The sequence below is a fragment of the Olea europaea genome, chromosome 18 (genome assembly GCF_002742605.1).
Source record: "Olea europaea var. sylvestris chromosome 18, O_europaea_v1, whole genome shotgun sequence".
NCBI classification, from domain to species: Eukaryota; Viridiplantae; Streptophyta; class Magnoliopsida; order Lamiales; family Oleaceae; genus Olea; species Olea europaea.
In genome coordinates, this window is record NC_036254.1 from 1,630,146 (window position 1) to 1,647,290 (window position 17,145).

Genomic DNA, 17,145 nt, shown 5'->3' on the forward strand with positions numbered 1-17,145 from the left:
TATTGCTTACCAACAAAGATCATCGATGAAATTCTCTTCGACAGTTGTAGAGGCTGAAATATCCAGATGTCAGCTTCCAAGTTCGATTATTTTCGGGTTGTTTACAATCATAAACGTGATGTTCATATGATTTGGAAAAAGCATTTAGGGTGTGTTAGGCTGTATTTATTTTCCATGGAAACTATCAGTTTTCCACCTAAATTCAAAATATGTTTGATTACTATTCTTTTTTATTGAAAATATTTTTCAACATTTGAAAATATGTTTAATTTTTCAATTTTTAGGGGTAAGCTCAATTCAGAGGCGGCAATACCCTTTGCTTGGGCCTTGTTCCCGGTCCAACCAAACTCATTAGTCATCTCGACTGAAAGTCACCTGGCCAAAAGCCATCAACTTTCAGAAAAGTAAGGAGTGTTTGATTGCAAGCAGGGAATTTGCATGAAAAGAAAATAAATTATTGATAATTTAATTATCTAGAATTTATTTATATATAAATTGTCAATTAAACGTGTTTGATTGGTTTAGTTTTTAATCTAGAAAATATTATACTTGTCATTTTTTATTGGTGGATAAGTGAGAAAGAGAAAGAGAGAGTGAATTCATGAAAAATAAAATCCTACTCATCTTAAAAAAAATACTTTCCTTGATTTTAAGGAAAATATGATCACGTGATTAAAAGTAAAAATAAATTTTAATGAAAAAATAGCAATCAAATAGCATAAAAGTATTGATTTGGATTAAAAAACATATTTTCCATACAAAAATATTGACAATCAAGTACACCATTAACAAAAAAAGAAAAAAAGAAAATAAGAGGGTGTTTGAACCTCATTTTTATAAAAAAATGAATTTTAAAATAGTAAATTGATAGGAAATGTGTGGTTTAAAAATAAGAAAAATTTATTATTTTACATATATGAGGTGTTTGAGAGCCATTTTTACGTAAAAATACATTTTAGAATAATAAATTGATGGGAAATGTGTGGTTGAAAAATAAGAAATTTTTTTTATTTACGTATAATATTATTTTAATAAAGAATATGTAATTAAAAAGAAGAGAGGGAAAAATGTATTTTTAAAAAAATAAGTACAAAATGAAATTATAATATTATTTTAATGAAAAATACGGTGATAAAAAGAAGCAAATGGATTTCGGGATCAAACAAAGCGTAAAAGGAAAAGTTCCATTGAAATTGGCGCAATACAAATGTCTTGAGCGCGTTATCTTACGAAATTTCGACAACGCGTTTGAAATTGATAAAGAACGAATCACAAATGAAAACATTCAAATTCAGTTCTCCTCGATCCAATCCCTAGATCTCATTTCTTTAATTTCTCTGCTAAGATTTTTTGAGCTCTATATAGGTAGTGAATAGCCAGATGGCTAGGGTTTATAGTAATTGGGAGAGACTTGTACGGGCTACGCTGCGTCAGGAGCAGCTACGGGCTAGCGGGCCGGGCCATGAACGGAGTCCCAGTGGCATTGCGGGGTCTGTCCCGGATTCACTCCAGCGGACCACTAATATCAATGCAATTCTACAGGCTGCTGATGAGATTCAATCCGAGGACCCAAATATTGCCAGAATATGTAAGTATAAGCACAATTGATAATTTGCTAACTGTGTGGGTTTGTATATATGAAAATTCATTGTCATATAACCGCCATGTATGTACGTTGAGTTGCGTGTATACAGGTACTCAGCTCATGTTTGGTTTAGCTAATCATATTTTTAGTAGATTTTGGTAGAAGTTGTTGAAATGAGTGGTTGAAAAGTTGATAAAAATTCCGCGTCCCATAAAAATGAATTTTAGGAAAAAGGAGTTTTAGAAAATTGGGGCCAAACAAGGGCTCTATTATTGAGGAAATGTTTTAACATACAAGAGTACTGTTTGCTTAGGTTGTCAAGATGATAAGGATGAAACTTTATCTTTTGGTTGTGTGACTGCATCAGCATCATAACTCAAATGTTCTGTTTATGTTAGCATTTTCTTGAGTGTGTTTTATATGTATGAAAATTCAGTGTAATATAATTGCCATATATGTATGTACGACGAGTTGCACATATACTGATGTTTTAATGTCTGAGAACACTGTTTGGTTATGTGTGTCAAGACGATATGGATATAATAATTTATTTATTTTACGTGTTTTTGGATATTGTGGCCGCATCGGCATTGTAACTCACTCTTCTGTTTATGCTGAATAGATGAGTTAAAAGTTAAAACTCTAAGATTAAGTAAATAATTAACTGAATATATTAGTTCACCACAAAATCCTTTCAAACTTAAAATATGATCTGTATAATCCTATTCCAATTTAGAGTATAAAGGTTAGATATAGTTAGGCCTCTTTTGTCATCAAAAGAATTTAAACCCACCAGAATTTAATAGACTTAGCTTTATATGTAATGTAAATGCATGAGTGTGAAACTTAGAAAGAAGAACCACTAATTATACTGGACTGTGATCAGTTGGCCTGTCATAATTATTTTCTTTTGTTTATATGTTAAGGTTTCATGGAACTCATCGAAGGCAGAAGATTTTCGCATTCTTCATTCTTTTCCAATACAGCAATTTATTTGTTTGTTTTTCTTCCATCACCGAAATTTTTTATCTTAAGAAGAATGGAACCCACAAAATTAGTTGTTTATAATTGTTTTTCAGAAAGAATACAGTACACTTTGAACCTTTTTTTTTGGCAGAGGTTTTGGAGGTCAACACTTAGTTTCCTTGACCTCTTTTGGTCATGCTAGTTAGATACTATTTAATCTTCTCGACAGAGAAATAGGAGGCAAAATTTATTCATAGGTGAAAACTCACTTCTGATTCTCCTTCCCTACATTATTTTGCCTTTAGAGAAGTGCAAATGTCGAGAGAGCAAAAACATTTTTCTGTTCCGCAATGGTAAATTCTACTGATACGTGGTGGGTTATTTGAATTTTTCACATGAAAGTGGGAAAAAAATATTGCATTATAAGGTTCTGGAGAATATTAAAGAGAGGACGAAGGTTTGGCTTACTTTATGTTCTTAAAGAATAGAAAAGGGAAAATGAAATGAAAAGGACAAATAGCTTGTGTTAAATGATGAAAATAAAACATAATCAAAGCCCCTTCTCTAGCGGCTGAATGACAGCACAAGGAATATTATTGTTTTGTTTCTATGATTTTATAATCGTGACATGCTTGGTATTGGGCTATGTGATAAAGTTTCTAAATACGATACTTAAAATTTTAGAATTTTTGTCCATTCAGAATTTTATTGGCTTACTAGCGATTTTTCTAAAATTTGAATGCTGTAATTAGGAACATTAATGCCCAATGTGGATGCTATCCATGTCCAATAGATATTGAGAATATTATATTATTGCAACTGCTAAGCCCTTGTTTGAGCCACATTATTTTCATAATAATGCATTTTTGAATCGTGTATTGATGGGAAATATGTGGTTAAAAAATAAGGAAAAGTTTTGGATTTGCGTGTAATATTATTTTATAGAAGAATACGTGGTTGAAATGATGTCAAATAATTGTTTAAGGATGTATTTTTTTTGAAAGAATGTGGATCAAACAGGACCTAAATAAAAGATTCAATAAATTTGATATTATTCTTTTAGATAATCGAGTTGATCACTTAGTGTTCAAAAAAATATTAAATTTACATAAAATGAAGTATTTTGTAATGATATTGGATATTAAATACAAAAACAAAGTAAATGGAGGGAGGGGGGAAATCCTTTGGTCCTTTTTAAAGAACTAGAGTAAAAGGGAAAATAAAGTAAAAGGTGCTTGTTAATTGGACACTTGTAAGTATTGAAGTACCTAGTGGACACTTGTAAGCACCTAGTGGACACTCGTTGATTCAGCAGTCATCATAGTTGTATTTCAAGCAGAATACCATTCTTCAACCCTGTCAAACTGCATTTATAGGGAATACATGATCTGACATTGGCCTGGGTAGGGCACAAATTCAAGGCGTTCCCCTTGAGATGTAATCTTGTTGCCCAACAGGCTGAAATCTGAATATTCATCAACTTTCTTGAAAAAATCATTAGATCAACAAAATTTCGCGAATTAGCCTGCGCAAGCAAAGTTGTGCTCACATAATTTGTGGGATAGGATGATAACTCTTGCATCTATGTGGATTGGGGTGGCAGGATTTTCAGCGGCAAGCCTTCACGGATGCACAATATAAATCGAGGAGTGTGCTTTTTTTTTCTTTTTTCTTTTTTTTTTTTACCAACCTTTTCAAATTTGTGATTAACGAGTCCTTGTTCTCCACCTTGGCTTATCTCAGCTGCTTGCTGGTCATTTTTGTTACAAGAACCAAACTTATCTTCGTTACTTCACCCTTGTTTGGTTTAGTTAAAAAAGTTGATTGGTTAAGTAAAAAAGTTGATAAAAATTTAAGTCGAAGTTAAATTAATTTTAATCACACATTTTATGGGACTTGCTACATTTATCAACTTTTATCAAATCTATTGAAAATTTGATTTTTAGCAAAATGAAACCGGGGCAAATTGTATGTCTCTATAACAAAGATCTCCCATTGTCTCCTTTACAAAAAAATTAAAGCTTGAACCATAAAAATCTGGACTTTCAGGAAACCAAAAAGTTACTTCTACCTTTATGCACATTCTCATTTAGAACTTCCAGAATTTTATATCTTTCCATTTAATAATCCTTTCTATAAATATAGTCTTCTATAACCTGTGCTTCTTATGTCCAACTTTTCTCTTGGTATTTTCACCATATAACTTTTTTTTCTCCTACAACTTATTGCTATTGTTTTTTTGCATGTTAGAGTGGATGACTCCGTATTATATCCTTGAATGGTTGAACCTCCTAATACTTCAAATTTTTTTCAGCTTCTAAACATTCGTTGGTCATTGCCTCAAATCTCTACTTGCGTGCTTGGAACTTGATTTTTAGTTGTTTGTTGTAGGTTATTGTTTTCTGAAGCTGCTGAAAGTTCTCATTTATATTGATTCCATATGTGCAACTGTTATATTCTCTGTACTCGTTTCATGTAAGAGCTTGGACTGAAATTATAGTTAAATTGAATTACTTAATTATACGTAACAAGTATTATGTTCTACCCTATTAATTTCTTTTTAGCCGTCAACCTATATATATGTACTTTGTATTGTTAACATTCTCTGGAGATGCTGGAGCCTAAGTTGGAATAAAGATTATGCCCCTGTTTGTGCCCCATTTTGGAGGAAAAATATATTTTTGGAGAATGTGTGATTAAAATGTAAGAAAAAGTTTTGGGTTTACGTATACAATTATTTTATGGGAGAATATGTGGTTGAAAATGAATCCTTGTTTGAGCCCTATTTTTTTGTTAAAATGAGTTTTGTGATAGTGATTTTTTGGAGAATGTATCATAAGTAAGAAAATTTTGGGTTTACATGCAAATAAAATATTTTATTGGTAGAATGTGTGGTTGAAAATATATATGGGAAGAAATGAGTTATTGGAAAATGGGGCTCAAACAGGGGCTGAATTTTGAGAAAATGAGTTTTGGGAGAAATGGAGGCCTAACATAGGCTATGATGATTGTACTGCTTCAACAATGTCTGGCTCAATTTTGTTTCTGAGCTATTTTTTTTGCCCCAGTGTGTGAGCAGGCTTATACCATGGCACAAAATTTGGATCCCAAAAGCGATGGTAGAGGTGTTCTCCAGTTTAAGACTGGGTTAATGTCTGTAATTAAGGTACAGTAACAGAATTAGCCATTGCTTTATCGATTTATTTCTAGCTAAAATAAATTGCTAAAGCCTTGGGGTGTAACATGTATGTACATACATATCCACGCACAAATTTGTGTACATAAATTAAAACCGAACAACGCATATGCATAATAACTCTGTCTTTACTTGTTCTTAACCAGAATGAATCATAGAGGCGTTGTTTGTGTTATTCGTGCTGCATTGAGGCCTATTTATATCTTTTTTTTATTTTTATTTTTTTTTATTTATTGATTTGGTTAACCAAGTTAGTAACCCTGTTTTCTGCCCACTGATTATATTTAGGGTTTGTTTGACATGGCTTTTATGAAAATAATTTTTTGTTAAACTTATTTTCAACCAATAGTCTCTTAATAAAATAATTTTGCAAGTACTTGTAACTTTTCCCCATCTTTTAAACTATGCATTCTCCAAAAAATCATTTTTCACTTATAATCTCTCCCGAACATATATTTAGTCTTGTTTTGACTACTTGACTATTTTCTGCAAGCAGCTTAAAATGTGAGTGGATTTTTTTGTTGCAGCAAAAACTTGCCAAAAAAGATGGAGCCCCAATAGATCGCAATCGAGATGTTGAACGCTTGTGGGAATTTTATCAGCAGTATAAAACACGTCACAGAGTGGATGAAATCCAGAGAGAGGAGCAAAGATGGCGTGAATCAGGAACTTTTAGTGCTAATATTGGAGAGTATGTTCTTGTGTTACTTTCTATTTCCTCTATTTTGTACATTTACCCATTTCTGATACTGTTGTCATTGTTGTGAGAAGTCTATTGAATCAGGAACTCTTAGTGCTAATATTGGAGAGTATGTTCTTGTGTTACTTTCTATTTCCTCTATTTTGTACATTTACCCATTTCTGATACTATTGTCATTGTAGTGAGAAGTCTATTCATAGTATATTAGTAAATATTAAAAAAAAGGGACTAGCTAAAAACATATTCCCAATAAATTGATATAAGTGGCATGCATCCATTTTCCCACTCCATCAGATCCAGTCCAGCACTGCTGCCTCTTGTATTCCTTGTTTGGGTTTTACCTACTATATTGTTGTATAAAAATGGCCTGACCAGTGTGTCTTTGTCCATGTCTACCTGTTTTATCGCGGATTCAGATTTTCGGAAGTGCAAAGGGTGTTTGCAATCCTGAGGGCTCTGGTTGAGGTGATGGAGGCACTCAGTAAAGATGCAGCTCCTGATGGAGTGGGCAGGCTTATTATGGATGAGGTAAATTCCCCTACTTTCGACTGACTTTACCTCATGCAATGAACAATGAATTACACTTAGTTGTTTCTAGCTCATTTCGGTGTTGTTGGCATTTAACCTTTGTCAATTGATTTATTTATCTGTTGCAAAGTTCTTGCATGTATCTCAGATAGCAGATCTGAATAGCTGTGATGCATACCAACTGTTTGACTGAAAATCCATTTCCTTTGGGATGACTTTTGTGGTTCATTTCAGTTAAGAAGGATCAAACAGTCGGATGCAGCTTTATCAGGAGATATCCCATATAATATTGTCCCTCTCGAAGCACCATCTTATACCAATGCGATTGGGTATTTTCCAGAAGTAAGCTAATGCTCAAACCATATATGTAAACAGATTTTCATGTCTGTATTCCTGCAATGTTGAAGCACGTTCTGGTAAAGGGTGATCGTTGTTCTCAACAAAGGCTTGTATACCATTTAGTTTGAAATGTTTATCCACTTACTTTTTTATTTTCAATTTCATTCTAGCAATGGAACTAGGCTGCATTGAATATCAGCATTCTATATTTATACAAATTTATTTCTGCAATAATTTTTGCAGGTCAAGGGTGCAATATCAGCAATCAGATACAATGAACAGTTTCCTCGGCTTCCAGAGGATTTTGAAATTTCTGATCAACGGGATTTGGATATGTTTGACCTTTTAGAATACGTGTTTGGTTTTCAGGTTTTTTTCCTCTGACCTCCAGCTCGCCCCGAAACCTCGTCTTTGTCGGCATGAATAGTTATGTGCTTTTGGAGAAACTGATAAAAACCATCTTCTTTATTTTTTACTAGATTCATTATGAAACTTTGATAAGACGAGAGTCTTATTCTTTTTCCTTTTCTTTCCTAATGTCAAATGGCCCTGGTCTGCCTCCTCTCCTTTCTTCTCTCTCTCTTCTTCTATAATTCTCCCAACCCTTAAAGGAAATATAAGAAAAAGGATATATAAAGCCTTAAACAATTCCACAGAAACTTCATGTTTCCACCAATACAAGGCAAAGAGAAAATAGATGAAGTGAAAAATTAGCTTGATAGTAAACAAAATATTGAGAGAAACTGGGTGTGGAATTTGATTTTAAGTATTTTCTAAGCTATCTGTACATGCATGTTTCATTTTTTTTTTTCTAAAATTGGGTTAAAGATAAAATTAAAAAGATTTCTATGCTTCAGCATCGAGATTCACAAAATGTGGAAAGTTCCTTTTCCCGTTAAATGGATTGCATATATAACATCTGTGTCTGTGTGCATGCTCATACAATAAAGAAAAGTCAGGTTAGTTAAAAATTGTTAAAGGTTATATATCTTTGAAGAATTTTGTTTTCAGCAGAAGCCATAGAGGAGATGGGGAATTAGAATTAATTAATCAAATAAAACTGCAATGTAGGATTTGACTCATTGATCCCAAATTTATTTAAACTTTTAAGGTGGTTACATGGATTCTCTTTTTCCACACTAATCCACTGTGAGCTATATCAGAAGTTAACTATGAATGTTCATCTGCTTTTGATTAACTTGAGCCACATGGTTTTTAGGCAACCTTCCTCAATGCTTACCATTTATGCCAGCCCTCTTGCTTTTTGTAAGTGTTGTGCATGTTATGGCCTTGGTGCCAAAGCCATCTCAATCAGTCTTTACACAAATATTATCATTTGATTTTAGAATCCCCTTTTTATTGTGTGTCACCTTGTTTCAATGCAATTCCATATCCAGACTTTCCATTTATGCTATAATTTATTTTGTAGATGGTTTGGGACATAGGTTTGATCCTTTAGAATTTGTTTTTTAACTGCCCAATATCAGATCGCTTGGCTTAATTGCAAAGCATATGGTCCAGTATAACATCAATTTGTCTAAATGGGCTATCATGTAGTCCAATTTAACACCGTCTTATAGCAGTCCTAAGATTTTACCTTCTAATCAATAGGACTTCGTCAATGACACCACTATAGATGTACTCTTCAACTTTGCCCAACCAGTAATAAAGCTTTGAATATCTTCATCTCCAAATCTTATCCCTTATAACTAATCTAGCTAAGGTATCTGAACTATTTTCATTTTAGATTTTTTAATAACCTCCTAACTCTACCCCATAATGAGGAGTAAAGTGTCTTTGGTGAGTATTTTGGTTGATTTGATAGGGAATACGGGATTTTTTTTTTTTTTTTTAATGCTTACTACAACTGAAGTACCTACTCTTCTCCTTTTCTACACCAGGATCTCACCGCTGTTGGTCTCTGTGGCTCGAGGCTATTGATAGACACAAAAGGGAAAGCTGACCCCATGTCTTTGTCACAATTTACCTCTTGCCTTATTTATAGTAGTAATGAATCCTCGAGTGATATGATAGATGAAATGGTAATTTGTTTCATAATATAGTTAGGACAAGGTCTCCCTTCGTCATCTTCTGTTCACCTTTTGTAGGCTGGGAAAGGCCTGGGCGTGTTACCTTTGGCAGCCAAGATAAAAATATTGGTGATCTTGTGAGTGGCTGTTAAACTGTAATTGCAGTCTTTTTGACGAAGTCCAATAGCTCTGAGGCTTGAGAGAAAGAAAGTAGTGGATGCCTTTCTGGGTGGAAGGTGCCCATGCTAACAAATTGACTATGAAGGGGGCTTTTAGGCTTTAGCTGCATCAGCTCCCAAATATATTAATTGTTATTGTCATGGCTTCAATGATGAACTATTGACACATTTTGGTTCTGATATTAGGAAAAATCTTGGTCCTCATGGCTCAACATAGAATCCTTTTTGGATACTTTCTTTGTCGCAAACCCTTTTTATATGATTGATTACATCAGTGTATTGAATTTTGACGTTTCATTCTAGAACACACCAGTACATCTCAAGAAACAATATCATTCACCCTTTGATAACTGGATCCACATGGAAGTCCTTTGCCCTCATATTGCTTTAAAAGAAACCGATAGTTTATCCTAGATCAGAAGTCCTTTTTTGCCCTCGTACGGCTTCAGTAGTCTTAACGGATAACGGAAGCCCATTGTTGACTCTGGATGTCAGACCACCCAGCACAATACTCCACATTTATCTACCGTTAGGACGGCTCGTGTTAGATCGAGAGAAAAATGTAACATGTGGAGTTGCTAATGAATTAATATTTATGGTAAAAACGAATAATAAGTAATTCATCATGAAACTTATTATGAATATAGTAAGTATTACTTTAATTTCTCTTGTTGGTGGATGTGATGAGTGCACGTTATTTTATGCATTTCGAAAAGAAGAAGCAAGCAATGGATAGCACATGGATTGTGTAGCACCGTACAACCTGATTAGCTTGAATCAAGGATAAAGAGAGTGAGAAAGCATTTATGAGTTTTAAATAATTTTGGCATGCTATTTCTCTTTGATGTTTCTTTTTAGTTTCTGTTGGGGAGGCTCTAGATTTATTTTGTTAGGAGAAAAACATAAAGCCGTATTTAACTGCTTGATTGGCGAACTATATATATTGGCAGTGTAATTATGCTCCTGTTTACAGTTGACATGCACTTGTTTTAATGATATTATATAGCCTCCGATATTCCTTCTCTCTTTTTAAAAATATTTATTAAGAATTTAGGATCTATAGTTGTGAAAGGACTTGCAGTCTCAATTATTTATACCTCATCTAAAAGTTTAACATTTTTTTTTTTGATAAGTAATCAAAAGGTAATACACAGAAAGTGTATTATACACTTATACAAGAAATAAACGTCATGAAATTAGGCAGCCCATCTATGTGACTAGAAGCTGTAGCATTAAGCCAATTATACAATGTCAAATAAAATAATTCTCTAAGTTGCTCTAAAGTCTTTATTTGATCATCAAAACAGCGCCCGTTTTCTTTCTCTCCATACACACCAAACAGTGCAGCCTAGAATAAGGTCCCAAACAAGTTTACCGTCCTTGTCATGAAACTTTCTCCTTCATGCCTTCAACATATCTTCCAAACGCATTGGCATCACCCAATATGTTGAGAAGCCAGAATATCATTCCATAGCAAACGAGCACCATCACAATGGAGAAACAAATGGTCAATCGTTTTCCCATCCTTTTTGCACATATGACATCAATCTGTAATATAAAACCCCCTCAATCGAAGATTATCCGCCGCTAACACCCGTCCTCTCACTACCGTCCATAATAAAAACGCCACCTTTGGAGGCAGTTTACACTTCCAAACTATGTTCCAAGTGAATGAATTCTTCGCAGATCCTAAAAGGATCTAAAATAAGTCCTAATTAAGAAAATGCCATCCCTTGCCAGCGTCCATCTGATGTTACTATCTCCTACCCTGATATGCACTTCATACGAAGAGGTCAATAGCAGCGCATAATCATCCACTTCCCAATCTTGTAATCCCCTCCCAAAAACAATGTTTCAGCTAATGCTCCCGTTATGTGTATCTAATACATCATTCACCATAGCAGATGATATCACGGCAAAACGATACAAAGAAGGAAATCTCTCCCTTAACGGTTGACCTGTACACCAACAATCATCCCAAAAGCTGATAGTATTGTCATTCCCCACACCAAAGTCACTCTATTCCGAAAGTCACTCCAACCTCGCCGAATATACCGCCACAAACTCACCCCGTAGGTACCACGACCCTCAATTGAACACCATCCACCCTCCAAAATACCATATTTCTCTTCTATAATTTCTCTCCAGAAACTCTTCCTCTCCACCTCAAATCGCCATAACCGCTTACCCAAGAAGGCCTTATTAAACAGTACAAGACTCCTCAATCCGAGTCCCCCAACCCTTGTGGGAGGACAAACTGCACCCCAATTGACCAAATGAAATTTCCTCTCCTCTCCTAATCCTCCCCACAGGAATTCCCTTTGGATCCTCTCTAGTCTCTTAGCCACTGTAACAGGGATGAGAAACAAAAGACAAGAAATAAGTGGGGAGATTCGAAAGAGTAGACTTGATAAGAGTAAGGTGACCTCCATTTGAAAGGTACATACGCTTCCAACTCGCTAACCTCCTCTCCACCCTTTCCACTATACTGTCCCTTATATGTTTACTTTTGAACCTTGCTCCTAGTGGGAGCCCAAGAAATGTCATAGGCAACTGTGCAACCTTACAGCCCAATGTAGCAGCCAACCCTTCCACGTTATCGACCTCTCCAACAGTGATAGCCTAAGATTTTCATTCCGGATATGACTTCAAAGCACAGAAGCAAACGACGTAAGTTCCTGAAGTGCTCAATGTCTGCATCACAAAAGATCAGAATATCATCTGCAAATAGCAAATGAGATATCTGTTATTGACCAATCCTAAAGTCCTTTAACAAACTCTCCCCCACAGCCTTCTCAACTATTTTACTGAATACCTCCATTACAATAACAAACAGTAATGAAGACAAAGGATTCCCTTGTCGCAACCCTATACTACTCCGGAAATGACCTTTAGGAGTGCTGTTTACCAAAACTGAAAAAGAGACAATAGAAATACAAAATTGAATCCACTGGCATCACTTTGCCTAGAAACCACATCGTCTGAGCATTTACAATAGGAAACCCCTGTTCACGTGATCATAGGGCTTTTGAATATCAAGCTTACATAGCATCCCTGGAGCCTCTTGACGTAGTCATGAATCAATGCATTCATTTGCTATGAGTACGGAATCCAAAATCTGTTGCCCTTTGACAAAAGCATTCTGAAATTTAGACACTACTTTTTCCAGCATCTCCTTTAATCTGTTAGCCAAAACTTTTGCAATAATCTTATACACCCCACTTACTAGACTGATAAGTCAAAAGTTCTTAATGTCTGTCGCTCCTTTTTTTTGGGATCAGCACAATAAATGTGGTATTAGAGCTTTTCAAGAATCTGCCACATTGGAAAAAGTAAGCAAAAACATCCACATTGCCTGATCGTATCACATCCCAACAAGCCTGATAGAATGTGAAGGAAAATCCATCCGGTCCTGGGGCCTTGTCATCATTCATACTAAATACCACTTTCCTAATCTCGTCCTCCCCAAATGGTCTTTCTAACCAATTGACATCCTCCTCAGAAATAGTGGAAAACTCTAGCCCCTCAAGCTCTGACCTCAATCAAATTGCTCCTTATAAAGATTTTGATAGAAATTCACCATTTGTTTACCAATATCCTGTGGGTCTTCGTAAGTTACCCCATCCACCTCCTGCATAGAGATACGATTGTTGCGCCTGTTGGAATTGGCCACCCTAAGGAAAAACTATGTACAATTATCTTCCTCTCTCAACCTCTTGACCTTAGATTTTTGGCGCTAAGAAATCTCCTCCATCTTCACCAACCGTTCCAACTCTCCCCTTAATTCTTGATGTCGCTCCCTCTCTTCCCCTCCAAATCCTCGACTTTCCTCCTTCCTATTCAACTCTTCTATTTCTGAGATGCGTGGATTTTTTCGCCAGCTAACATCCCCTACCACCTCCTCATTCCACCTCTTGAGGTCCCTTTTAAAGCCTTTAATTTCTGATTCAACACATAACTGGGGTACCCCCGAACTTGTAAGAGGCCCACCAAGTCCGTACTCGCTCCCCAAAACCGTCCACTTTAAGCCACATCTTTTCAAATCTAAAAGGCCTTCTCCCGCCATACCCCACATCCCTGGATAATGAAATAGGGAAATGATCTGAATACACCTTCCCCAGTCTCCTCTGAGCGACGTTCGGGTACTTAGCCTCCCACTCCACACTAATCAAGAACCGATCAATTCTAGAATGAACAGGTTGCTCTCGATTAGATGACCAAGTAAAATCTCCCCCTATCAAAGGTATATCCACCAACATATTCTCTCTGCTAAAATCTGAGAAGTCCTTCATAACCCCTGTTAGTCTCCCGTTGCTAGACCTTTCAGTAGGAAAGCGGACCACATTGAAGTCAACCCCTATGCACGTTGGGAGGTTTCACCAAGCCATCATACCTGACAATTCATCCCCCAACTCGCCTCTACTTTCATCAATATTCGATCCATAAACTCCTATAAACGCCCAACGAAATCTATCCCCAATATTTGTAAATGAAAGGGATAGAGAAAATAGCCCCTCACTAACCTTCTCCAACTAAAAGACTCTAGTGTCCCACATAACTAGCAGCCCTCCTGAAGCCCCCAATGACCCCACAAATTGATACCCGACATGCCGTCCCCCCTATAAGCTACTTACAACAACCCTCGAAATGATCTCCAACTTTGTCTTCTGTAAGCAAACAATGTGAGTCTTCTAACCCCTTAAGAGATTTCGAACACCTCACCTTTTTCCAGCTTCATTAAACCCCCTCACATTCCAGCTAACTATTTTTGGGATCACCTTGAAGCACCGTCATCCCTCCCCATCAATCCTCTTCTTGACTCACCACCCCTCATGTCATAATTAATCAAGCATTCAAGCCGTTTTAGCTCACGGTCAACCTTTCTTCTTGTCTTACCTCCTGATGTATCCATCCCTTGTCCCTTACTCGTCTCCAACTCCTCAAATAATTGCAAGAGCTTATGTGTATACTCGTCGCAGGACACCCCCACCATCTTGCTGAATTCCAAATTTTTTTTGAAGAGCCCAGCTCGATGGTGGCGGTCTAATGTCAAGTTCACGCATTTCCACTATCTCCTCAGAGGAAAACTGATCATATTATAAGTCTTCTTCCTCCACCCGAACTACATCCCTATTTATATCCTCCTCTTTGGTGCCCTCCACCCACATACCAGAGCTTTATCAGTCCCTGAGTCCCCCTCATTTATAGACTTAGAATATCTCCTATAGTAGGTATTCGTAACTATTGTTGCCAAACCTGTTGCTCCTTGTTGTTTCTCAAAAGCCGAAACTGGACTTTTTGCTGTTGCATTGTGTGTCTCTTGCTCCATAGCCGACCCTAACGCTTCTGCTGGCCTCATGTCCAACGTCTCCACAATTGTGGAACAATTGCCTTTGGTCACATCCGGTCTCTTCGACACCAAATTCATTAAACTCGGCTCCCCTTCCTTGTCCCATAGTTCCACTTCTTCCCCTCTACTTTTTACTTGGGATTCGCCACTTGGCTTAACCATCACCTCTTTAATGTGGGCCCTCTTCGATTTCAACTCCTTAGATACCTCATTTGCTACTACGTTTCCATTAGCTGTATAATCATTTAAGCCCACTCCACACGTATGACAATATGTCTACCTATAACCCACTGTATTCCCGCTATCCACTAACCTCAGTAGTTCATCCAATTCCCCTTTCAGTGCCTTTACGTGGGCCCTTATATCAGCATAGTTTGCAGAAATATCAGACGTTCCTTCTGTAATCTTTTCGTTGTCCTTATGCGCCGTTGATTGGCCTTCCTTGTTTGGTTCCCAGTTTCGCCCGCGTGGATCACTCCTCTCATTTACCGCTTTATCCTTTTGCATCCGTATCCGTTGATTAGCATTCTGGGGGCCTGAATGCTTGTCGTAACTGCGGCAGAAGTCATCCTTTGCCAGCTCCGCTCTTCCACTACTCGATGCTTGGCCTTATCTTCGGCAACAAATGATTCTATAACTGCTTGAAACGCGCGAGATTGTTGCCCATCCCTCTCCATTACGCCCTTCAGGCACCATCACTACGCTCTTTCGACGTCGCTCCCCATACTGCGCTATTATGAGATACCTATCACGACTATTAGTACATCATCGTGCCAAAAACGCTCGGGGGGTCTCATTAGATTTCGTGACAAAATCCTCTGACATTCTAGCAATCCTTAGCTTATTCACCATCCAAACAGCTCCAAATCTTCCCATGTGAATAGCATTGGAGATCTTAGATACCCATTCTCACATCTTAACCATGTTTGATTGACAGACACCACAAGCTGTTTTGCCTCAATTTTGGAACTGGAGCTAAACACTAACATGCCATAAGGAACACTCTGTCTCCCTAGATTCTGTGCAATCGAAGCATCATACGAAGAAACGGAATAGTTAAGAGTCCTGGGCGAAGTCTGCATGTTCTGGACCTTCCCCGGCTGCGGCGCGTGCACCACGCCGCCTCTCCCCCATGGTCGGGTGTAAGATGTTACTTGTTGGAAATTTATTTAGTTTATATTTAGATCTTCAATGGAATGAAGTAGAAGAGTGCAATGGGTAGTCTTATTTAAAGCAACACATCTTTTTCATCATGCACTTCTAATTTTATGGGTTTCATTCTATTGTTGCTCTAGTGTTACTCCTTATTCTATCAGTTTCACATTTCGTCTATAGTATGAAGATGTTTAAGTCAATGCTAACTCATAGCAAATAGAAAAATACAATGTTTTAGGCATATGCACAGTTGTGTTTAAAGTTGGAACTTTTTTTTCAGCTTATATATTACGTGCAATATTGACCAGCATATCTCTTGGTGTTTTTTCGCTGTTTTCATGTTTGTTTATTTTGTGTTCTTATTTTGGTTGATATTATTGATATTCGTCATTCCAGAAAGACAACATAAGGAACCAGCGTGAGAATGTTGTTCTCATGTTAGGCAATGCACAATCACAACTTGGCATACCAGTTGACACCGATCCAGTGAGTGGCACAATTAGTTTTGATTCTTATTGGAGTTTAATGGGTTTGCATAAAGTCGTCGTTATATCACTGCAATTCTATATTATAGCAAATCATTTTTAATTTATTTGTTTTGCAGAAATTAGATGAGAAGGCTATAAAACAGGTCTTCTTGAAGGTCCTAGATAATTACATCAAATGGTGTAGATACCTTAGGATACGCCCTGTATGGAATAGGTAACTTCTGCATTTTGCTGCTGTATATTTTTGTTTTTTGTTCTTTTTTTCCCATAGATCAGCAATGTGTACTAAGGCCATGTTTGATTGGCCAAAGTTTTCCATGGAACCAAATATTCCAAGTTCCTCAAATTGCATGTTTGATAGCATTATTTTCTAGAGAATAGATTTTCTTGCTTTTTCCAGCCGCGTAGACTATTTCTTGGTTTTGTGGGAAAATCAATTCCCAAGCACTATTGACTTTTTTTTTTATTTGTTTGTTGGTAATGGAAACAAATTCTATTCCTAATTGTAAAAAAAATATTTTCCTTTAATTGGCAATTTCCATGTAAAACAAAGCCAAAAAAACACCAAAAGATATATGATTTTCTTGGCTTTTTTTGTTTTTTGTTTTTTTTTTTTTTTTTTTTTTTAA

At 36.4% G+C, this 17,145-nt stretch overlaps 1 protein-coding gene across 2 annotated transcripts in view; it reads left to right on the forward strand.

Moving 5' to 3' along the window:
• The first annotated feature begins 1,162 nt into the window (after positions 1-1,162).
• The window catches only part of LOC111367107 (callose synthase 10), a 38,107-nt gene continuing 22,124 nt past the window's right edge, over positions 1,163-17,145 (forward strand). The window contains exons 1-8 of one of the 2 annotated variants that reach the window (XM_022987822.1): positions 1,163-1,588; positions 5,620-5,717; positions 6,275-6,438; positions 6,864-6,975; positions 7,210-7,317; positions 7,558-7,683; positions 16,425-16,514; positions 16,633-16,730. In XM_022987822.1, the coding sequence (XP_022843590.1) occupies positions 1,381-1,588; positions 5,620-5,717; positions 6,275-6,438; positions 6,864-6,975; positions 7,210-7,317; positions 7,558-7,683; positions 16,425-16,514; positions 16,633-16,730 (1,004 nt within the window). In that variant the 5' untranslated portion in view covers positions 1,163-1,380. Of the gene's footprint in view, positions 1,589-5,619; positions 5,718-6,274; positions 6,439-6,526; positions 6,557-6,863; positions 6,976-7,209; positions 7,318-7,557; positions 7,684-16,424; positions 16,515-16,632; positions 16,731-17,145 lie in introns of those variants that run through there. The other variant, XM_022987823.1, reaches the window with a different exon arrangement.